This window comes from Solea solea, chromosome 8 (assembly GCF_958295425.1).
Source record: "Solea solea chromosome 8, fSolSol10.1, whole genome shotgun sequence".
Lineage (NCBI taxonomy): Eukaryota > Metazoa > Chordata > Actinopteri > Pleuronectiformes > Soleidae > Solea > Solea solea.
In genome coordinates, this window is record NC_081141.1 from 17,440,788 (window position 1) to 17,465,989 (window position 25,202).

General features: G+C 40.3%; 1 protein-coding gene across 1 annotated transcript in view; it reads left to right on the forward strand.

Annotated features, from left to right (window-relative positions):
• Nucleotides 1-25,202, forward strand: part of pgm5 (phosphoglucomutase 5) — a 26,145-nt gene continuing 943 nt past the window's right edge. Inside the window, exons 1-10 of the mRNA XM_058637170.1 lie at nucleotides 1-541; nucleotides 2,512-2,674; nucleotides 2,760-2,906; nucleotides 2,980-3,105; nucleotides 3,198-3,388; nucleotides 6,185-6,339; nucleotides 13,217-13,332; nucleotides 16,778-16,913; nucleotides 17,735-17,918; nucleotides 21,971-22,108. Of these exons, the coding sequence (XP_058493153.1) occupies nucleotides 284-541; nucleotides 2,512-2,674; nucleotides 2,760-2,906; nucleotides 2,980-3,105; nucleotides 3,198-3,388; nucleotides 6,185-6,339; nucleotides 13,217-13,332; nucleotides 16,778-16,913; nucleotides 17,735-17,918; nucleotides 21,971-22,108 (1,614 nt within the window). The 5' untranslated portion in view covers nucleotides 1-283. The remainder of the gene's footprint in view (nucleotides 542-2,511; nucleotides 2,675-2,759; nucleotides 2,907-2,979; nucleotides 3,106-3,197; nucleotides 3,389-6,184; nucleotides 6,340-13,216; nucleotides 13,333-16,777; nucleotides 16,914-17,734; nucleotides 17,919-21,970; nucleotides 22,109-25,202) is intronic.

The following is a 25,202-nucleotide window of genomic DNA, read 5'->3' on the forward strand; positions in this document are numbered from 1 at the left end:
GTGTGTGTGTGTGTGTGACAGGCAGCAGCAGAGCAGTGGAGGCTTTAGCTGTGTGTGAACTTCACCAGTGAGGGATGCAGCTCTCCATGTAGAGGAGCATTTCTTTGTTGAGACAATACATCTTTTAGAGAACATAAAACATACTTAAAATAAGTGGTTTTACAGATTGCAGGACTCCCTCTTTTTTTTTTCTTTTTTTTTCTCCCCACTTTGGAATCTTGTTCCAGCCTCAGCCAAAACTCCACACCTCACTTCAGGCTTCTGTTGGATCCCGACGAGGAGGATGGAGACGAGTCCCATCCCTGTGGTGACGGTCCAAACCGCCCCCTTCGACGACCAGCGGCCCGGCACCAACGGGCTACGGCGGAAGACTGCGGTTTTCGAGGGCAAGAAGAACTACCTGCAGAACTACATCCAGAGCCTCCTGTCCTCCATCGACCTGCGGGACCGACAGGGCTGCACCATGGTGGTGGGCAGCGACGGCCGCTACTTCAGCCGAGCTGCCACCGAGGTCATCGTGCAGATGGCAGCAGCCAACGGGGTAAGAAGAGAAGAGAGGAGATGGTCTGGATTTGGACATACAATAGTCTGACGTGCATTGTTATTTACAATGTTCTCTGCAACCACATTTTGAACCTAGTGTTTTTCTTTAAATTAGTTTCAATCTTGATTCATCAGCTAGCATGTCCATATGGGCCCCATTTAAGCTCAGAATATGGGTCCCAAGTGGGTTTGTGTGGTTTCCATGGTGTGTTGTCTCACTTGGACACATTTTGCAGGTCCCATGTGGTTTCAGTAACATGGAACCCACTGTGGTGATGGTTGGGACCCACAAGTGATAATGGAGGCAATGAAAGAGATTTGTAATGGAAACACCTTTAAAGTCTCTGCTAAATAAACTCGCCAAGAGTGATTATGAAAGTTTGACCAATAAAGGTAAACAGAAGGCTGTGGTTTCAGAATGTTGATGTGGACCAGGGGTGTCCAACATGGGGGTCTGGACCTCTGCTAGGGGCCACAGTAACAACCTAAAGGGTCATAAGATGAAATGACATTTCTTCAGGTTTTTTTTACTCTTTTTTTACAACTTTTTTATTGAATGCAAAATCTCTCTTTTTCTCTCAGGGTCATAAAAGGAACATTGTTTCATAGGGGCCAGATAGATAGATGTTTGTGTTGAAGCAGCACGGTATTGAGAACTTTAACTGTAAGAAAGGACTACGAAAGATACACACATCACAACAGACTATTAAAGATGATAGAAATCTAATAACATACTTTATTTTCAGAATCTATGTTTTCATCCGTATCATTAAAAATGTAAACTGCTTCAGATAAGACGTGCAACATCAGTCATGAAGGGACCCTTCATTTCGTGTCACAAGCAAAGAAATCCTTACAAAGAAATTCAAGAGGCACTGCAGCTTGTAAAAGATCCCGTAATTATGTGAAATGCCTTTCAATACATTTGAAATCAAATAACTTTATTTAGGAACACTAGTATGTATCAGTATGAAACAGAGCAATAAATAGTCCTTAAAAAGTACTCCAAGACAACATGAAAGCTTATCAGACGAGTTCATGTTGTGCCTGCAGAGATTTGATGTGACAAACGTGACAAAAATGTAACACGACAAATCACTGAAACGGGCTGAGCAGCCACGTCCACCTCTGCAACATCTCCTCACAAACGGTTCGGGAAAAGGTTCAGTCATGAGTGAAAGTGATGGTTTGTAGGAACAATAGGAACAAGCAAAGTAACTGAAACTCATCCCTAAAATTGACTGACCTCAAAGTGCCAGCGGCAGATAAATGACAGCAGGAGGATGGAGCGAGAGACAGACACACACACAGTGGAGGAAAATCCTCACGGCTCATTTAAAACGTTTGCTCTGAGATCTTTGTGATTGGCTTGGTCAGGTTCCAAAGGAAAGAAAACTGAAGGGAATATAATTTGTTGTTGAGATCGGTGTGCTTTTCTGCTGGCCCAGCCAAATGTCTCCTGACGTCCGTCTTATCAGCAGTTCCATCCATCCTGCGTTATTTTCCTGCCTACGTGTGCCCCATCCTGTTCCATCTATGCTGGCCCAAACTGCTCGCTCTGGATATCCCCTCTCATATGGCACTGGACCAAAAGTCAGACGGGAAATAGTGCAGATATGTCTTTTATTGTTTTTAACACTGGCTAGTGATTTAAATGTAATCAAATAGTTTATACAGTTTGTTGTAATCTTTTGAGGAATAAACACCTCAGTCCTTTGTACTGCACATGCATGGAATGTTATGAGGATACACACTGACGTAAGGAGGACACATTCCTCCACAGTGAGGACACTTTCAATTAGTATGACATTCAGGGCTATTATGGGATGCTGCTTTAAAAGTAGCACGTAAACCATGAATTCTGGCACCATCTTTGGGCCGATGATTTGAAAGTGAGCCGTCGAGTTGTCAACGTCCTGGAATAATCTGCAACTGACACTACACCTCACTCAATGTCTTTGCCTTCAGATTGGTCGTCTCGTAATCGGCCACAACGGTCTCCTGTCCACCCCAGCTGTTTCCTGCATCATCAGGAAGATCAAGGCCATTGGTGGCATCATCCTCACGGCGAGTCACAACCCAGGAGGCCCCGGCGGAGACTTTGGAATCAAGTTCAACGTGGCAAACGGGGGTGAAAAAAGGATGAAGCTGGATACCCTGGGGTTGTTTCAAGGCCTTGCTAGTAGTGTTTGCTCATCTCCTAATTTTGTTGGCAGGGCCGTCTCCGGATACAGTGATGGAGAAGATCCACCAGGTGAGTCGAACACTCGAGGAGTATGCCATCTGCCCCGATCTCCGCATTGACCTCTCCAGGCTGGGAAGACAAGAATTTGACCTGGAGAACAAGTTCAAACCTTTCAGAGGTACAGTACTTTACTCACTCGTCACAAAAATGCATACTTGCCACTCAATGCAAACGATCTCTTGTGTTTCCAGTGGAGATTGTCGACTCAGTTGAGGTCTACCTACAGCTGCTGCGGAATATCTTTGACTTCAGCGCCATTAAAAGTCTCCTGACAGGACCAGATCAAGTAAAGATACACATAGATGCAATGAATGGAGGTGAGGGAAATCATCACCCACTGTTTGTTTCTGGTTGTTTCTGTCTCGTCTTCTGTTCTCATGTCCTCATCTTTTCTCTCCTCTCCTCTCAGTGATGGGCCCCTATGTACGTAGGATCCTGTGTGATGAGTTGGGGGCCCCAGCTAACTCCGCGGTGAACTGTGTTCCTCTGGAGGACTTCGGGGGCTGCCCTCCAGAGCCCAGCCTGACTTATGCCACCGCTCTGGTCGAGGCCATGAAAGGAGGCGAATTTGGCTTTGGAGCTGCATTTGATGCAGATGGGGTAAGACATCTGCTTTCTATATGATCTTTAAAAGTGACTTACAGTATATATGTATTTAAAAACCTTTCCAGATAATTGAATAAACAAAGGGATGATGTTGGACAACGTGATTTAGGATTTTCATATTTACTTTCCCACATAAAAAGGAGCAGTGAACTGCCCCGAGGCGCAAACAAAAGCCCCACCAAAAACTGAAAAATCATGTAGATTTTATAAAAAACAGACCAATTTTGTATCAGATTAAGACGTTGATTAGCGTACAGTTTCCCGTCAGCGATGAAAGTAAACAATGATTTCAAAAATGAATGCAAACAATGCCTACAGCTGTTCCAACTTTTGTTGATCACGCACAAACTACAAAGGCTGTGTTGACAGAAACTTGTTACTCTATCCTGTACGGCAGGAAATCATGCTGTATGATATAGAAGTATCGAATGTGGACCAACCTTTTTGATCAGGACTTCATCGTACAGCGAGAAAACAAAGAACATGTAGAAGAAAGGAACCACGCTGTGGGTTTATGTGATGAAAGAGCGGCACAGTGTTCACAATCACTGAGCTGGTTGAGGGAAACCTGGACACGGAGTGGAAAAACTACAATTGCGATACTTGACATCCTGAAGGAATTTAGTCTGTTTTTTTTTGGTTTGTTTTTTTTGAAACTCAGTTTCTCATGAGAGCCTTTTGTTAATCCTGTAGAAATAAACTCCACCACAGGTCTGACACACCACCGCTGTAAATGTGCTGAACTAAACAATGTGGAAACACAGCAAACAAATGCTGGTATTAATATAACTGCACACATTGTCATGTTCCCCATCATCTTTATTGGTACTGTTGTTGCTTGAAATTAAAATAATCCTTCCCATAAGCCACATCAAGTCTCAGCAAGAACGTTACATGCTGTGCTTTTGTCAAAGCGGCCTGTCTGTAAAGAGCACAACTTATGCGATTCCCATCATTCATCCTGCTCACTGATATTTCCCAAATGTCTGAAAGGTTGTTTTGCAGCTTCGCTTGTTTTTGTGTCGTAAAATAATAACAATAGATACATTTAACAAGCATAGAGAAGCACATGCTGGAATTACTATCCAATACAGTATTTGAATTTTGTCACAAACTATGACAATGCATTTTTTATATATACATACATATATATATATATATATACATACATTAATATATATATATTTATATATATGTCCTGGGCTATAAAATACTGTATAACCAGTGCATTCATGAATTCATTCATTTAATTTGTTAATTTAAGTTGGACTCCACCCATAGATACCAGAAAGAACTGCATTTATATTTTATTTGTTTTTGTTTGCTCCTTGATAATAGGAAGAGCAGCAGTGGGAATCCGAAGTAAGACTTTATCCATGATGATCAAACAAGCAGCTCACTTTTTCCACAGTGTCAGCCAATAGTCATGTCACCCTTTTGCTTAGCGTCAGGGGAATTATATTATTTTATATGATCTGTTTCTCCTACAAAGTTTGCCGGTGTCTTCACAATCATTAGTGCCAGTTGTTATTATCAAATCAGTCAATGTTTCTTTTTTTTTACGTTTACAGTTTTTTCATCATCTGTGGCTCATTCTGTCCCATGTGGCAGTTCTTTACAATTTACTGCATGTTAAAAGAGTGTATTAACAGTTTAAAGACAGGAAAAACAAAAAACAGACTGTAGTTGTACATGAATATGAGATTTTTTGCATTTTAATTTTGAAATTCGAGCATTATGAAACAAATGCATCACCAAACCTCAGTGGTGGTTTTTATCACCCAAAAGCACCGTCTTCAAGGCGTATTTGGATAAAAATCACCAATTTGCCGCCTTCCTGCATCGACGTCAGTGAAATGACCGTAATAGCTTTGAAGTGCAAATTCTTTTACAGATCTTTAAATCTATCTTTAAATTACAGTAATGTAAAGAGCTCTCGCCCCAAACGGGCCGCCGACGATATGCTCGGTGTTGAAAGGGTTAAAATCGGGTTGCAAATATATATGTTTTTAATGCCGCCTAATTTCCTAAAACAAGCTGGCCTCTGCAGTGGCTCCACCAGAGTAAACTCTGCATCTGTGTGGGATTATTTTCAGCTGCAGATTTATACACACAGAGAGAGTGAGTATTTATGGCAGCCTGTAGGATTAACTCTAAATAAACTGCAGTGGTCATATTCATCATAAAGGAGGAGCATGTCACCCAGTGCAACTGTGTTGTCCAGTCATGTGTTTTTAATAGTTTTGTCGAAAACAATGGCTTTTTTCTGGCACAAAGGAATCCCCTATATTATTATTAGGTGTTGGCTACGTGGAATACCAGTTTATGATCTTTTTTTTAATGGATTTTTGCTCGTAAATGAATAATAAAAGAGAAATTTAGTCTGACTCTAGTTCTTCCCTTATATAATTAGCTTGGCGAAGGAGGCCGTATTTTTGCAGGCGTTTGTCTCTCCGTTGTTTGTAAGCAGCATACCTCATAACAGCTCAGAACTGATTTTGATTCAAGTTCCTGGGAATGGAAGAAGAAATGGAAGAAATGATAACATTTCTTGTAGCGATCCACGTACCGATCGAGATACACTTTGTGCCAAGAGTTCTGCTAAAGGTGTCCGTTTTGTTTTGAAGAAAGTCATTTAACATGATCTCATTGAAGTCTATGTTACTGTGTACAAAATCTCCAGATCTCCGTCCATATTGACACCATGAGAAACTGAGCGGCCTTGTTGGAGGCGTGTGCTCTCGTAGAGCTTTCTCTTGCTAAACTGTATGATTTTGTGCTGTTTGTCAGGACCGGTACATGATCCTCGGAGGAAACGGCTTCTTCGTGAACCCATCTGACTCAGTGGCCATCATGGCCGCCAACCTCTCCGCCATCCCCTACTTTAGACAGCATGGCGCCAGAGGCTTTGCCAGGAGTATGGCCACCAGCACCGCCCTTGACAGGTATAAGATACACACACACACACACACACACACACACAGATAGACGATGAGCTCACATACACACACACGTATACTTTTACTCACCGCCTAAAAATATTCTCTGTTATGTAAAACTAGAGCTGTGCAGAGGGCGCTGAGTGAGAGGATGTGATCCCAGCTAAAGTTATCCACATTTACATTGTTCTAGTCAGAGGGATCCCTGGCACTGCACCCCACTGAGGCTTCAACAGAATGCTCCTCAAGGGTAGTGTGCCGTTAAATGCCATGAGGGAACCACAAGAGATCAACTATAGTTAGTTCACACTGCATTCTGTAAATGTATCGTGTACTCTTCGAGTTAAATGAGACCCGAGGTCTTTCAGTCTCTCGTCTTAGATCGCGTAATAATCTATTCAAAATCAGTAAGCTCATGAAAAACTGACTTTATTTTTCCTGTGTTTTTGGTAATTGTAATTTTGGTCTCCATGTGGACTATACTGGTCTTGACATGGTCAGTGTTTATGCTAGAATTTGTCTTAAAGAGTACACACAATTTTTAGATAAATAGCCTTTTCTCCAGTTTCTACTAGAGACGTTTTGTCTCCTTTATCTCTATTTTCCAAGTGTTGGTCTTTGTTGATCGCTTTGATTTCCTGGAACCCATTACTTTGTTGCGCAGTCTGCCAAAAGTGGAATTACTTTATAGTTTGAATGTCTGTTTTAGATCATTTACCAGACGTTATCAGATAGAGTGAAATATTATCAGATAATGCCACGCTCCTTGTCAGAAACAAATAGCATTTTGTCAGGTTTTCTTTTTTTTTTCCCCCTGTTAAAACCAATTTCACCGGCGTACTCTCGGGTAAGCGTATTGAGCTCTCGCTGATAAGCACTGACATTCTCAGATGACAGAGTCACTTTGTTCAACACAGCTTCATATAACAGGCTCTTCGGGTTCTCACACAACACTGCTGTCTCTGGAGATCTGACGTCCATATCGGCGCGTCTTTGACGGCTTCTAGGGAGTGTTGAAGTACTTAGCAGTGTGGTATTGGATCCTGGAGTCGACCCAAATGTAGGCCTTTTTAGGAGAATGTGTGGCCTCAATGTGTGTCTGCACGCTGCAGTGTTTAGACTGAGCAATCCTCCCTGCTGTGTGTTTATGCATAGTCAAGCAAACTGTGTTATAAAAGCCTTGATGAATGTGATGTTGTGTATACACTGTGTGTATAGTTGTGTATCTGGGAGGAATAAGGGAAAATGATGGGGAGGAGAATCCATTTGTTCTCAAGTTGAGCAGTGAACTTTCTTTTGTTGTTGTTATATTTCGATCAAGAGACGGCTGAAGTTAAAGATGTAGAACCTCACTGTTGCCTCATTTGAAGGTGTGTGTGTCTCTGCGAAACACACTGTAAGCAAGGTCTGGTGCAAAGATGTTGGGAGGGGTGAGAAGGAGAGAAAGTAGGAGGGATATTTTACTTAAAGGAAACATCTGCCTCTCCTGTAACTTAGGGAGAGGAGTTCTTTACAGAAACCATATTAGCAAATCAAGCAGAATCAAATTGTTTTAGTTGTAATGGCTGTTATGGTCGCAGGTTACGAGGATGTGTAATCAGGAACTAAAACGTGTGCTTCTACCACAGGCTGTGCTTTTAATGTCACACGTCCACACATTGAGTGTTGCGGTTATGTCAGATCTGTCACTTGTGTTTTAGTGGGATGATAAATGGAAAATTGGTAATGATCACAGATTGGTCACAGATATAAGACGCCCCAGCTCCAGTCACAGTGATGTCACAAAGCAGTTTTCCCAAACTAGTTTGTATCATGTACTCACAGAGGGTTATCAGTATCCTCTTCCTCAATGTAAATGTGTTAATGAGTTATTAAAAAAACCCAATAGGTTTATTTTGTTGCACCCTATTTCACCCACTGTGCACTGTATATCCATCACTTTAATGAACATTTCTGACTTCCAGAGTTTTATAATTTGAGGGCAAGGTATACACTCAGCAACCACTTTATTAGGCAGGACACCTAATAAAGTGTCAGTAGGGTGGCATCTGGTGTTGTCTTCTGCTGCTGTAGACCATGTTCTTCAAGGTTTAAGATGGTCTTTTGGATACCTTGAGTTACTGTGTTCTTTCTACCCTGTTGAACCAGTCTGGCCATTCTCCCTTGATCTCTTGATCTTCATCAACAACCAGAATGCTCACTGGATATTTTCTTGTTTTTGGACTATTCTCTGTGTACCCAAGTGATGGTTGCAAATGGAAATTCTAATAGATCAGCAGTTTTTTGTTCTTTTTTAAATACTCAGGTTTAGCGTGTCTGGCACCAACAACTATTCCATGTTCAAAGTCACATTTCTTTGCCATGCTGATGCTCAGTTTGACCTTCAGCAGGTCATGTCGACCATGTCTACATGCCTAAATGCATTGCTGCCATAAGATTAACTGACTAGATCTTCATTGTTATCTTTATACCAAACCAGTTTTATACGGGCTGGACTTAAAAAAAGATAAAGAACTGAAAAATGCTGTCATCGTGTTCAAATGCTATACGCACCAGTATTTTGACAGCGGGCAAGATGCAGCAGGGAGCCAAGTTAAACACTGACCTAACAAGCACACTTTTCCACTTTGTATAATATTATGATATGATAAATATCTTTTTAACACAGCTTTGGAAACCGTTTGAAACCAATGTTAGCACTGATGTCTCCACAACACGTAAGAGCTATGACCATTTACAGAAATCACCTCAACTTTATTTTCCTGCTCTCAGATTTGGCCGATAAGGCAAACGCCTTCAGTTTATTAAATTGACATGATGTCCAGTGACCTTTTCTGAGTCAGGTCAGGAAGGAGGTTTTAAGCCCAAGTAAAGCACCAGCCTGCTGTGCTTTTTGTCCTTCAAGTCCAGGCTGTAGTGCAGCTATGGCTGCATACCATGTTTGGTAAGATATCAAACCAAGGCCAAAGGCTAACAATATTTCACTGGACACATGCAGGGAAGGAAAGAAAGAAGGACAGACTGTCTCTCTTCAGTTTCATTACATGTAATGCATATCATTCTTTAGGCAGAAAAAGAGTTGCAAAAAACTTCCACTCTGTAGTCTTCAGTCATTTTGTTCAACCATGAGAATGTATTCATTTGAATTAGTGCATGACAGGTGAGACAATTCATAAATATAGTCGGACTGAAGGGCTGTTAGGCCACATGACCGTATAGTGGCTAGCACTGTTGCCTTGCAGCTAAAAGACCTGGGTTTGTGACCCAGTCTGACCAAAGGCCTTTTCTGTATGGAGTTTAATGAGTGTTTTTTGGGTTTTTCCAGTTTCTTTTCCAGAGGTTAAGGGGACACTCTAATTTGACTGTAGGTGTGACAGTGAATAGTTGGTTGTCTCTGTGTGGCCCTGCGATGGACTGGTGAGGATAAAGCAGTAGCAGATTTTTAAAATATGCTATAATCTGACGGCACATCTCAACATCTGCTACATCAGCTTCATAACTTTTTTATTTATTCCTTATATGATAAAGGAATTTATCAAGACACATGATCGATGTCTGTTTTCTCACACCAGAAAAGGACTGAATTTTGAGAGATAGAGAGATAGAGTAGAGGCTTGAGCAGCTGAGAGGTCACACCTACACACAAGGGATTACAGCCCTAAATAGAAATCTTCCAAATTCAGACCCTGTGTCCCTGATTATATTCATTGGCCAAAATTCTTTAGTTTAAAGCGGGGCAGAAAAATCCCTTACTACTCTACGTTTGCTGCTGTCTATGCAGTTCATATTATGTTCTGTGAAAGATTCCAGCTCCTGAGTTCGGATCTTGACCCGGGTGTTGTCCACATAACTAAAACAATGGATAAGTGCAGTTCCTGCTCTCCACCTCGCCACTATGAAAGATACTGGTGACCCCATAGCACACCCAAATGTTCTGCCTGTAGAAACCTTCATGATAGTCAAAGTAGGTCAGGGAGTTCAAGCATGGAATGTGGTCTGCAGGGAGAATGTGTTGGTGTCTTCCATGAGCTGTTTTCTTGTTTGTCTTCTCTGCTTCTGTGGTGTGGATGCATGTGAAGAGTAATCTGACACCATGGTTTCCTCCGGGTCCAGTTTAATCTCTTTGGCTTCGTTTGCAAAGTCCTGGGATTTTTCGATGTGGTGTGGTGTGTGTGTTGCTAAACACCGCTGACTATACCACGCCAAGTTATTCCGTCTCCATGTTGATTGAATGGTTGTTGTTCCTGATTGCTGACTCAGTGGCTACCACTGGGATCTGTTGTGATAGAGACAGCAAAATCTTGTCCCTTAGCCAATTTCATTTAGTTCATTTCAAAAATGAAATGAACTCATTTCGATGTTAGCAGTTAAGTGTTTCAACCATTTTCTTTTGTCAGTAGGATGGGCCCTGACGCTACGAGGGAGCATAGGTCTAGCATAGATTTTCGGCCCCTTCTTCTTAAGCTTAATGCATCTGTAGGAAAATACTAAGAACACCAACATTATTGGATGATATGTTTCACTGTTGGACCGCACTGTTGTCCTGAAATGGAGCCATTATGGTTAAATATTTGATTTTATGAGTGCTTTCAGTACTTCATTTAATAACTGATCTCATTTTCTGATAGTGTGATGATGATGCCACTTATACAATATGATGGAGAATTTATATATCTTCAATATAAGCTTCAATAAGTCTCCTTAGCCCTAATATTTAAATGGTAAAATCAAATGTCAGTTATCCGAAGTTGCCCTCTAAACACAATATTCCCACCAAATTGGGTGACAATCCGTCCGTGCTGAACTTGATTGTTGTTTATGTTTGTGTTGGTCAACTGCAGTGTTTATATTCTCACACTGTTAACAACAATTTTGTCCCAGTGTGTTTGCGAGAGAGTTTGAAAGCGGAGCAGTGGTCGGGTCAGTTTCAGTGCTTGTGTTGGCTGTGGACATGCCATTTAAAACGCCATCAGATCTTGTCAGGGTGCCAGGAGTTTTTAGGAATTCCAGGCTTTCCGTTCCAGCTCTCACTTCCCCAAAGGAGAATCAAACTGGTTTACTCTTATTTGGTAATTTATCCCATCCTCATGTAAACAACTGTAATGGGCACTATGCGGAGGTTTATTTATGTGCATGAGGATTGCACGGATGTTTGTACAAGTATTACCACTTAAAAACCTTGAATGTGGCTCAAATCCACATTTATATTTCTCTGAATTCCCACAATAAAAGCATTTAAAATTGGTGGGGTTTTTTTCACTTCTTTGCTTCTTGTGGAACAACAGCCTAAATTTCTTTTAAATGCTGCTGGGCAGGAAGTGCAGAGTTTGGTGAATATTATGTTAAAAACAAAACAGAAACCAAAAGGTTTCAAAATAGATACAGTTCTCGAAATGCTCCCAAGAGTGGAGGGGATTTGCTGAGTCTGTGATTTTCCTCTGTGGGTTCAACACCGTAAGCGTCTCCTTTCATATACAAGTGGTAATTTAATCCATTGTTATGATACATGTACTGATATTTTGCACGTTGTGATATACCGTCTCGAACAAGCACCTTGTCAGCTTTAATAAACTCACCATGCGTCTGTTATCATAGACCGTAAACAAACTTTTAAATTCCAGAAACTGAGATTATTACCCCAGTGTCCTTTACTGTAACTGCAGCCTTTTCCTCGAGGCCTATTCGGTACAGACAGAAAACTTCCGTGTTTCAGATTTATTAATGCATTTAATTATTGCTTCTGCTTCTTTTATTTTATATTGTTATTGTTATATGTATTTTAGGTCAAGGAAAGTCCTCAATGATCATGTAAGCTTCTATATTCATAGAGAAAAATTTAATAAAATAGAAAGTTGAATGGTTACATGACTATAATTGACCATAAGAACCTACAAAGAAGGCATTTTTGTCTCCTCAGCTCAAAGACAACATGACAACATTTAACTCTGCATTACAGATACAATTTCCGCAAATTCCGTAGTATTAGTTTTCTTAACAACTTCTATCCTGTCAGAAATTGCGGGCCTTTTTCTTGTTAATGCATTAGTACTGCACAGTAATAATATTAATAATATCTGTAAAACACATCTATCCTTTTTTATGCCGACATGTTTTGACATGACAGATTTGTAACCAAGTTGCTACTGCTACAATGACATGTAATGTCAAATTTAGCTCCGGTTTAATATCAGCTGTAATGGGAATATAATAGTGCTTGTGTATGGAAGATGAATCTTGAGGTATTTGTACTGTAATTATGCTGCTTTTCCATTTGAATTTACATACTCTGCTAATGTTTTCAGGCGGTTCATAGTCAAGGGTAATACTTGCACTGTTAAAATATTTACTGATTTTGATTGTCAATTTTTCTAAAAAAATACCCTTTTATAATAATGTTGTGCATTCCCACACTGTATCCAGCCTTATTCCTCTGCAAATGTGGATTTAAAAGGACTGCTAGTCTTTCCTCTTTGCTTCTTCTCCCTAAAGTCTTTGTCTTTGCGCTCCCTCTCCTCCCAAACATCGTACTGTCTGCACCCGTTTCCCTCTTCAGGACCCCAACATACATGTTTACACACACACACGCACACTCCGTGTCCTCCTCTGTGGCTCAGGTTCAAAGCAAACATCATCTTAAATGTTAGCTCACTTTGTTCTCGCTGCCTTTGCCTTATTAAATGATTGGATGAGCCGTTGGCAGATCACGGTTGTCTCACAACATTTGGTTTACTTTATTTCAAAAAGGTCAGAGGATTGCTTGTAAGCTTATCTCTATAGCAGAGCTGGGGGGGCAAGATACATACAGTGCATCTTTTGTGAGCATAATCTTGACAATCTTTGTCCCAAACTTTGTTTTAATTTCTCTCTCTGTGCTTGTTTTTAGAGTCGCCAAAGCCATGAAACTGGCACTTTACGAAACGCCAACGGGTTGGAGATACTTTGGAAACCTGATGGATTCTGGCCGTTGTTCCCTTTGTGGGGAGGAGAGCTTTGGGACAGGTATGATAATGATGGCTATACAAATGCTGACAGGAGCAAATGTATGTATAATGTAAGGTCTTGACTATTTTTATTGCTATTTCTGTAACTCCTCCTATGTAACTACTATGTGAACAACACATTTCCAAGAGATGTGATTGATAAAAGATTTAAAACATCATTAATACATGCCATTTGAAACATATACACATAGATTAACGTAAAGTCAAGTAAAAGACTGGGAAAAAGATTCTCCATGACACATCTATATTTTCTCTGGCATGATCTGGCACAGTCATTCGCTCACAATAAAGCCCTCCACCATCAAACTGTCATCAATACAGAAAGGAAATGATCCAGTAAATACAGAGACAGTGCAGCAGTAGCCTGTTTGCATAAGGGTATAAGGTCACTCATTCAAACCCTCGGTCCGTCTCGGAAAATGTGAGTCGGTGTGTGACTGAGAAATCCCCTCCTCTCAACGGCAGCTGTTGTTGAGGTGCCTGCAAACAAGGCCATCACTGGAGGACGGCAGCAGCCAGCTGCTGCTTCCTGAATATGCAGCTGGGACGCGATTAAACATTTCAGCGGCCAATTGTTTCCAGTCAACTTTTAACTTGAAATGAATGGTGAAATTGGGTCGTTATTAAAACGTGTTATGATAACAATGTGTGCGCCGCTTAAAGAGCGGGAACATTCAACAACACACTGCAATTAAGTCCAGTCAGTGCGGTTAACTGCAATCCAGAGGTGTTATCCCACAGGAATTGGCGCACACACAAAGTTTAATAGCAGTGCTGGGCATTGTGCTGCTGCAGATTCATATTTTTGATTCATGTCTTAGTACAAATCTTTTGTTTATTTTAACACACAGCATATCATTTCCGACTCTAGGGGTCTTTCGATCAAAACAATAACAAAAGACTTGGTTTGATGGTGTCGGGAAGCAGCGTGGTGACATGGAAATAGATGATTTGTTGACTCTTTTGGTTGCCGTGTGTGCGTGTGTGAGCGCCTCAGTGGCAAAATGTTGAGCATGAACAGCTATGAGTACCATGTCACTATACACATAAAAATAATGGCCATGAAAATACAGAAATGAAGTCCAAGTGTTGAAATCGCAACATCCCTTTAAAGATGAGCATTCCCTTCTCTGGCTGCCTCATATCTAGAGTTGAAAGTGGTGCTTCCTGACTGCCTGTAGCTCCAGTCAGAGTCATATAATGAATGTGAAGGCGGTGACACTGACTGCATGTGTAAATAATCCCCATTCTTCTGCTATAAAAGGAGACAGGGGCTCCATGAATCACTGCAACATGTGAACAGGAGTCCAGTGGTTTCTATGAATACAAATGCAGGCACGTACGCAGAGTATATAAACAATGTGCATGCACAGATGATACATGCACATTTGCTCTTGCCCTCCGTCTACAACTGTTAGTCAAGCTTACAGCTTCCTTACCTTTCCTAATGTCAGTGAATCATTCTCTTGGATATCACCGATGTTGGACAGAGTGAAATGTAAGAAGTGGGAAAATCCTTCACATGAGTAGCAGTATGTAAAACTGTGTGTAAAGGATCAAGTCATGGATGTGAACAAGTCAGATAAGAGCAGCTTTTAGAAAAATGAGGGAGAGGGAATTGGGTGAGTTTAAATATGAGAAGCATTGACGTGGAGGAGAGAAGTGGAAGCAGTAGAGACGCAGAGAGCAAAGAGGTCTATGGGAGCTCACTCGGTGTCTAGCCATGTAAGGCCAAATGCTCAGAGAGAGAGCTGCAGAGTGGTAAATCATCAGAGCCACTCACCACTACTGCTCCTCACTACCTCCCCATACACTTGTTCAAACACACAGCGGGACTTATGGCACGCAACATATTAAAAAAAAACAAAAACATGATGTTATGTAATATTTCTTTTCTAGAAGTGTAACATACTAAGGTCAGCCCCAAAGTCAGTGAAGGTAACAGTAGAAAATGTTTCTCCCTAGTGTTTCCAAACACTGATATTGTCATAGACTGTATATAAATAATGATAAAGTCTTCCAGGTAAAAGTGAACGCACGGAAGTAGGATAAAAGAAGCTGGTAGCCACCAGGGGGCGACAACGCTGGTTGCAAGCATGATGTTAATTAAGAAATTTGTTACATTTTGTGCGTGGGTTTTATCCAGGTTCTCCAGTTTCCCCCCACACTCCAAAAACATACAGATTTGGGGATTAGGCAAATAGACAATAAATCACTTCACATGAGTGGAGACCAGTGTGATAGTTGCCTAGTTGCAGATGATGTGCAGTGAATTTCCAGTTCCTAAAACTGTCATGGCGCCAGGGGAATCTCTGGATTTCAAAATGGTAGTTCCCGTTTCATCCGTTAGACTACATGCTGTTCATATACAGTCTATGGTTTATAGTGCCAAAGCCGGGTTGCTTTCCATTTGATCAATTCCTCGCTCATAACACAGAATGGTGATTTTCTAGATTACATTAAAGGTATTAGATTTACAGAAGCTCTCCTTGTGTCTTTAGTTTTGGTCGCATATTAGAGCAACTGCATTGTTTTTTTTTCGTTTTTTATTTATGAGACTGCTCACTGCAGTTATCATTTTTTTTATAGTGTAGATGGAAAAGATGTGGTTGTGCCTCAGAGGTTTACTAATTAGATTTGTAGGTGATCTTCTGTGTCTGTGTCAGAGAGTCAGACAGAGGGAGACTGACCATGAGCCTGGGATTAAATAATGACATCAGTTTCCTAACAGCTGTATAATGCAACAGCCAGACATAGACTGTAGTACACTTCCCGTTTACACGATATGATATTTAGAAACTACTGTATACAATTATGTATATGGTAAAAGACATAATATGCATTTTGAAAAAGTGTTTCCACTTTGGGCTCTTGCTGGGAAACATTATGAACATATTCATCTAAAATGTCAGAGTGTTCCCTGAACAGATAGCTTTACTGTGCAGCTGTCTTTGACAACAAACTGATAGCTCCCCAATGAAGGAGACTGACGAAGGGTGTGATCTGCCTCTCTGACTGGGTGTATTAGTGTGATTATTTGGGGTGTGGGGGAGTGGACATGTGGGAGATGCTGTTTGGAAGCATGTGGCACATTTGGTATGCAACCCAACCGCTCTCTTTAAAAGCTCTTTCATAGGTAAACGTGGCAAAATACATTTTATTCGCAAGGGATGTATTCATAATTGCGACTCCAATTTTACATCCTTTTTGGAAAAACATATTTATTTGCCATCTTGTCGAGTTGAAAGATTGTTTTGCAGCACATTAGCTGTATTATTTATTGGTCAGCAGTGGGAAGTTGCCTCTCCTTGTTTCCAGTCTTTGTGCAAAGCAAATACTGTATATAAAAAGAATTCAGAATTTTGTAAAAACTGAATAGCTTGCATAGGACCAATGTTACAGTGCACAGCAGATGTCATGTCATGTTTTCTTTTCATCTTTAGGTTCAGATCACATTCGTGAGAAAGATGGTCTGTGGTCAGTGCTGGTGTGGTTGTCCATCATGGCAGCGAAGAAGCAGGGCGTGGAGCAGATTGTCCGAGAGCACTGGGCCAGGCTTGGACGCAACTACTTCTGCAGGTAATCAGTGTCCTTTAAATGACTATATCTTGAATTTATGACAACCAACAAGGCCTGTGACTCACTTCATGGCCCCACTTTTCCCAGATAGGCTCAACCTTTGTGTCAGACTCAAAGCCAAATATGTCTCAGAGATCTTCAGCTTCATCTCCTCCTGGACTCCTCACTTGTTGCTACTTGCTCTTATTTTAACCTCTCCCTGTGAGAGGCAGAGATTGCTGCTGCAGTGTTCCCATTGACAGTTGGTCCAGACGTTTACATGATGCACATATGCCACAACATGAAGCTGTATAGTGGAGAGGACATACTGATCAGGCCAAGCACAAGATCACATATTCTTTAAAAACAACTATATCATCGTTTAAAGAAAAATCAATTAATTACCCTGACAAATGTTTGCGTCTTGGAGATTCGGATCATGTCATAAGGTCCATTGTGTTGTATATAGGTACAAATGTGATATGCTTCCCAGGGCCGCCATTTTGTGCCACCATGTTTCCACGGCAGTCTGAACAGACAAACCAGCATGAGCAAACAAAAAACAACATCCTTTCTGGTCACCAAAGGCCATCTTTGTTCCCTGACATGCTTGGGAAAGGGGGTGGTGACCTGCAGTATCACCACTAGATGTCACTAGTTCTTACACACTGGACCTTTAAGTTACATTGTCAAACACTCACTATGTCTGAGTTTTTGTATTGCATACATTAGAAAATGTATTAGAGAAAGATCAAAGAAATTAAAGAATGTGTTTTATCTCTAAAATATTTCCTCATATTTTCCCTCTCTCTGCTCTTTGTTTGTGTTCCGTGTTGTATCAGGTTTGACTATGAAGGTCTGGATCCCCGCGGAGCTTTTTACCTGATGAGGGACCTGGAAGCAGTCATTTCAGACAAAGCGTTCACCAGTCAGAAGTTTGCCGTCGGTGACCACATATACAGCGTTGAGAGGGCTGACAACTTTGAGTACATCGACCCTGTGGATGGATCTGTGGCCCGAAACCAGGTGAGTCTGACATGACCATGGAGGATGAATGTAGTAGAGATTTTATACTACAGAGTTAGACAAGTGGAAGTGAAAGGGAAAGTAATAATATTTCAGGGTTGCTCTTATCAAATATGCCAGATTGATATCAGATAGAATATTGACCTTGTGTCAACATCTAAAACGCTCAGTTTTGTTTAAAAAGCTGTCTCTCATTCAGTCACGGAGGTAGCCAATGTTTTGCTATCTATGGTAGCTTACGCAAAAATAGCAATGTTTTTTGAATATGTAAACCTTAAGTTAGGGTTAATGTAATAATGAATTAGTCCTGACCAGCAGCAGCTGCACTAATAAATACATTTTCGACATTTTCTTAGCCTTGTAGTAATTTGGGTCAAATCCAACATTAAATTTAGTTTGACTAAAAAAATCTGACCTGAAGACATTTTATGCTCACGATCACACAGTCCCTCCATCTTGCTTTCTTTTATACACACGCTCTTAGTCTTCACACTCTTGTGGACCAGACCACACACTGAGCGTCAGTGTTGTCTCATCGGGAAGGTTCCATGTTTGGACATGACAGTCCGTCTTCCATGTTCAACCATAAACATATGCACACAAACACAGATTACATACAGCACAGAATGCTTTGCACACACACACACACACACACACACACACACTAATAACTCCCTCACTCACTGTAACCTCCCTCCCTCCCTCCCTCCCTCCATCCATCCCCACCAGTGGAGTTTACCCAGCTGACTCCCGCTGTTCTGTCCACAAATGTGTGGAAACTCATTCCTGGCGTCAACACTTCTTAGCATGTGCTCCACCTAATACCACACACAGATTTACTCAGCCATCCTTTTAAGGACTGTCATAGTCATCCATTCATAACAGCCTAACCAGTGCATCATCCCTAACCCTAATAATAACAACTAGTTAATGCCTTACCCTAACTTTAACCTAACCACAATTCCAATCTTAGCCCCTAATCTTAACCAGTCCCTGCCTCATCAGGTCCAGGTTTCTCCTAAAGAGACAATGACTACAAGAACACACACACACACACACACTCCATGACTTCAGAGGACATTGCATTGACTTACATTAATTTCCTGGAGACTTACTTTGACCTTAGCCATAATTACTATTGGCCTATTCCTAATCCTAACCTTAAAATGCATCTTAACCTTTTTTGTCCCCATAACGAAGACAAGTCCCCATAATGTGACTGTGGAAGCAGATTTGTCCCCACAACATTAGTAATACCTGGACCACACATGCACAAGGTGACACTGGAATGTCAGTTGTCCATGTGAAAAAGTGTGAAGACACTTTTCATTGATTAGTTTATTTGTCAGGGACAATGCAACAAAAATTGCATTACATTTCTAGCCAAGGCTAATTTGCAATCTCTATCTCCCTGGTGAGGCTTTTTACTCACACAACAGGCTTTTTAATCAACAAACTCACCAGTCACTTTATTATGTGCACTTGTTCAACTGCTTGTTAGCGCAAACATCTAATTAGCCAATCACATGGCAGTAACTTAAAGTATTAAGGCATGTAGACGGGGTCTAAACGACCTGCTGAATTTCAAACAGAGCATAGGAATGAAGCAAAAAAAGTTCAAATCTACTCTGAATATCTCGGCTGTTTTACCCTGGTTACAGTGACTCCACAGCACACAGTTTGTCAGTTGCCCCAAAATGTTTTTTTTACCTCACTGGTAAATCCTCAGTCTGCCTAGTGTGTGTTATTACAGCACACATTCCTCCCACAACAGAATTATATCAGCTGTCGTCTCACTTGCAGCAAGTGTGTTTGAAGGGGAGGGCATTGGCACAAACACTTAAATGCGAACACACGCATGCAGAGACACATTTTGGGGATTTACACAGCAGGGACATGGCAGCTTTTCTTCAGTATATATATCTTAGACACATACAGTGGATGAATTCACAGACAGATGGATAGATAAACCGACATAACTGTAAAATATGTGATGCCTAAACATGGACACTGAAGCCATACTCAGTGCCATGTTTTGGGGTTATTAAAAGGTCTGTGTGTGTAACATTTTGGAGGGTTTAAAAGATATTGAAGATGGCTAAACTACCCATGAGTATGTTTGTATACGTTATAATCCCTTTAAAATAAAAAATAATTTGGTTATGTTGCCTTAGAATAGAAAAAAAAAAGATGTTTATGTTCTATAGGCAAGGGCATTGCATTGTAAAGTGTGTCATTATAATTTCCTTGCGCTAACACACCTGATTCAAATCATCATCAAGCACTGCAGAAGCCTGATAACGAGCCATTTATATGAATCAGGTGTGCTGATGAGGCACATGAGCTATAGATTCAAACTGCAGCAGAGCATCTGAACGGAGCTTTTTCATAGCTGCACAGATGTTCCTGATCAAATTAATCAAGGCTTTATCAGCACAGATTAGTAACACCTGTGTTTACCTACTAGTTCTTGCCAAACGGTTGTCAAAAAAGGTCTGTACTCAACCTGTATTTTCCTTTCCTGAAGTACTTAGGAAAAAATTACCTTGTTTCTGTGTCTCGTATCAAGGAATTAGTCTTGTCACAGAAAACTCATATATGTAAATGGAATGACTTATATCTAATATACAAGATACACAGGCCAATGAACTGGTATGGTTCTACTTTGGGACACTTGATATTTACAGTAGCAACTGTTTTTAACAGCCTCCTGATAGCTGCTGCGAACCTATTGTTAGTGATGAGCTGACTGACTCACAGACTCACAGGCGGCCGGACGGACATCTCTCATTTTTTTTTCTTCCTTGCTCTAGTCAGATTAGAAGTGCCATGGTCTATAAAAATGAAGAGCTGAGTCATTGTTTAAAGAGGTTAACAACTATTACTGTATGGGTTAATGTTGTACTAGGGCGACTATTACTACCACAACAGTTCATTAAACTCTTCTTAAAGGGAAAAGACTCATGGTTTGTTAATGTTAAGACTTTTTTTTTTAGTGGTGAACACATATTTTATATACTACAAAAGAAAAGTCAATCAAAGTCATCCTGTTCAATGTTTCATGAAAACTCATGATTTATTTTGGTTATTTTGTCCCAAAACATTTTGCTGTCTTCCTCCTGAGCTTGTCTTTTGCTCTAATGGGATAAGGAAAGAGCCGCTGTAGAATCCAGCACAGATAAGAGTCATCACACATGACTTATCTTCCTTACGTCAGACAGCAGAGCTGTAGCTGGTCACCCCAACGCAACAATTTCCTGTTTTCCTTAAAAATGTTCAGGCTAAGTTCAAAAAGTGAACACGTTTTTAAGTAATTGCCAAAAAACAAAATTATGGAAACTTTAGAAATGCAAACTTTTAAATGTTCCTGAAATAAATGACAACGTTAATGCTTAGTTATCCCTTTAAATAAAGGTTATAATCAGATTCATGCAGAGGAATCCAAGATGAACAGTCCCCAAACTGTATATACTGTTACTTCCCTCTAGTGGATATTGACATGTACTACATTAAAAAACTAACATTAAACATTTTTATACAGTACCAAATGTATGATAAATAAATATTCAAATATTTATATGAAGGGCACAATGGTTTTTTGCTGTATTTTATACTTTAGAATGAGATAGATTAGATAGAAATAGATTCAAATCAATGAGTCATTTTTGATAAAAACAGCGCTACAAGCCTGCGTACTAAACCTGTGCTGGTTAAGCCATTATATGAGTTGGATTTCCTCATCACATGTTATTATAAACAGAAAAAGATAAGATATTTCTTTATTACTCCCACAACGGGGACATTTGACACAGCCCATGCAATAACAAAGTTGACAGCAAAAGAAAAGTAAAAGAAAATGTGGGCACAACATAAGGAAAAATATAAATTTAAAAACATAAATAAAAGAGCAATGCAAACATACATAAATACACTGAATTGATATTAAGATTATTATTATTCCACTCAGTAAAGTAATTGACTTTGGATTTGTTAAGTTGTCATTACATGAATAGGGAGTTTTATAATGAAGTCCTGGCTTTGTTTGTTTCCAGGGTTTGAGGATCATCTTCACTGACGCGTCACGCCTGGTGTTTCGGATGAGTGGGAGTGGGGGAGGGACAGGCGCCACCGTCCGCATTTATGCCGAGAGCTTTGAGAGAGACCCTGAGAGACACGACAGAGAGACACAGGTACAGTGACGCAGTGATGACTGCTTATCCATGTATTCTAGGACAGAGTCACTTAGCTGTACCAAAATAAACTATTTGAAAGGTCCAGTGTAACATTTAGGAAGGTGTATCGGCAGAAATGGAATATACTCTATGAGTATGATTGTATCAGTAAATAATACCTTTAAGACAGTGGCGGTTGCTGGTCTTTGAAACATATACAACATATATTATACATAAATAATAATATAAAACTTAAATGATATAATCTATACGTACAAACGCAAATTGTCTATTTCGCAGAAAAGTTCTCCGGTGTCTATCAAAAACTGGTTCCCGCCTTTCAGACAGTTCCTCCAATCATTATGCAGAAGCCCAGCGTCCGCACCCAACTCTCAGAAGCTGAGCTTCTGTGGAAGTTGTTGCCGCATTTGTCCTATAAGCGTTGCGCTGCTTTTAATGCGGAGGCTGATACGGGAATACGAAAATCACGTAAGACGACACGTCATCCATGATAAACGGCTGACTGAACGGACTAGTGGCACGTTCTAATTTTCTGCTTTGAAACATTAGAAGTTATGCTCTACACTGAGACTCTGCTCTCTTTATCCTCAGCATTTATTCTCTGTACAATGTATAGATTCCATATATTATACATAACAGATCACATTGTCCTTTGAGTGAAACATCTCACGCCCCTGTTAATAAATCTGTAAATACACAAAGCCACAGTTGAAGACTTTGGATTTTCACACGACACTGCTGAAGTTGATTGACTTGTAGACTTTGGAGTGATTAGGAACACGATCGTACCTTACCTTGGGTGTTGGGATAGCTGGTGTACTTTAACCATACAGAGGCTGTAATAATGTTGTTGTCATCATGGCTAGATGGGCCACGTTTATGTTTTGATACGGAGCGTTCTGTGCTTTAATTTTACCCATGTTTTCTAAAGCCTTGAGTCAACAAGGACGACCAAAGGACAGGAATTACTGTCTGACATTGTGGTGTCCTATCACAAAGCGTCAAGTCTGTTAGTGTTTTTGTTCTGCTTAGTTTATTTATCGTGTTAATTTAGGTTAAGTTCATGTCACTGTGTGGGTTTGATTTTCACTTCCCCTTTTATTTTAGTAAATATCATGTCTCCCTGTCTCGTAGTTTTCTTAGTTGTTTTGACACATCTCCCCTAATTCCCTCATGCACTTCACCTGGTGATCCTTAAGTAATCACTCGCACCTGCCCTTGATTCCCTCTCCCCTATATAGTTCCAGTTCCAGTTCCCTTGTCTTTTGCCAGTGCGTCGTTTATGCTTTCGAGAGAACACGTCAGAGTCCAAGTTTGTTTCGCCATCGCTCAAGTGCCTAGTCAAGTCTTGTTTTATCTTCTTCTGTAAAGAAGTGATTTTGTTTTTGTCAGAGTATAGTCAAGTTTAGTTTTTCCTTCTGTGAAGAAGCGATTTTGAGGAAAATAAAGACTCTTGAAATCATTCATGGTGCCTACTCTCTCGTGCACTTGGGTCCAAGCAGTGTATTCACTGTTCCCAACATGTCCTCAAGCAAAATCCATGACTTTCAAATTGTTTTCCAACACTATGAATCAGATATAATTTAGAATTTATTTGAATGTAAATGTCAGCGGACAGAAAGAGTCCAGTCTGTGAGGGGAAAGTTCCCAAGTAGCAATAAATATAAAAACAAGAATTAGTTACCTTCTGCAATCTCTCATTAATAATAAATAGAATCATAATTCATTCCTAATCATCCTGCTCCTTACCCAGCACACAAATCATTAAACAACATATACAATTAACATGCTTATTAAGCTGTTAGACTAGAAACTGCAGATACTGCAGTTATCTATGGCACAGTGAGCTGAGCAGCAGAGCCACAGTCTGTGTGTGTTGCTATTTTGTCTCCATTGACACTGAAGCTGCTGTGTTTAACCTTTACAAAGTGTACTGGACTATGTATTGTGCATCACATGATAATGAAGGATTACAGTTGACACAAAACTCCTGAGTCAAGTCATATAAATGTTAAGCAAAGTTGGGTGGCATACACCGAGCACGTACAGCAACATCAAATACTCTGATGTACTCTGTGATGCTGTGCGGCAAACACATGCTGCTCTTTGTTCTTTTGCCCTCATACATTTTGTGTGTTTTATTTACAGGTATGTTCTAAATGGTTTGTCACCTCTGATCCAGGTTGTCATGGCGCAACACGACGTTTCCTCATTGCCGCTTTCTTTATTACACCGCAGTCTTTCCTGTGGTGCAGACTTTATGAATGAATTATCTTTCACAAGAAACAAGAACTGGTCGACAAACTAGGCTATTGCCTCAGTAAAGTCCTCTTTACATGCGTGTTTACACAGTCTTTATAGGGCCACAATGACGTAAGTCATTCTGGGTTACTGAATGTGGCATCTGTTTAATTATCCGTTTATCTGTGTCAGGTTTTTGGCCCCAAACTCACATGATGCCTGTATGTGCTGCAAAACAAAGCAGCTCGTAAAAAAGGTTAATGTCTATGAGAAAAAGCACTCACACAATTGTAATTTAATGTGAGAGAGATAATAATAATCACACATTCTGTTCATTATATAGTGTCTGAAACTAACTTAAAAACTAACCAAAATCAAACTACTGAGACAGAACTCTAATAAATAAAGTACTGTGCAAAAGTTTCAAGGCACCACCAGCTTTGTTATTTTTATATTCGTCAAGTTCTGTGATCATTGGCATTTGGATTAGAATGGTGGGACTGAAAGTTGGACTTATATTAGCAAACTGTCGGGCACGTCTTGAACAAACCTGGCGTAATAGACCTTCTTCACAGCAGACATGAAATAGTAGGACAAACACAGGTTTTAGTAATAACATTAATTAGCGTCCAGGCTTAATTAAGAAAGCAAGTGTCGTGCTATTGTTCAAGTGTAAGAGTAATACTTAATATGTTGAGGAAAGCCTAGGACATTTTCACAGTAAAACATAGAATAAAAGAAATGATAAATTAAGCTTTACGTACTGTATTTCAGCTTTGAGTTCATCTTTGCTCAAGTGATTTACTGTATGCGAGCAGGTTGTCATGACTGTAAATGCTGCTTAGCAAGT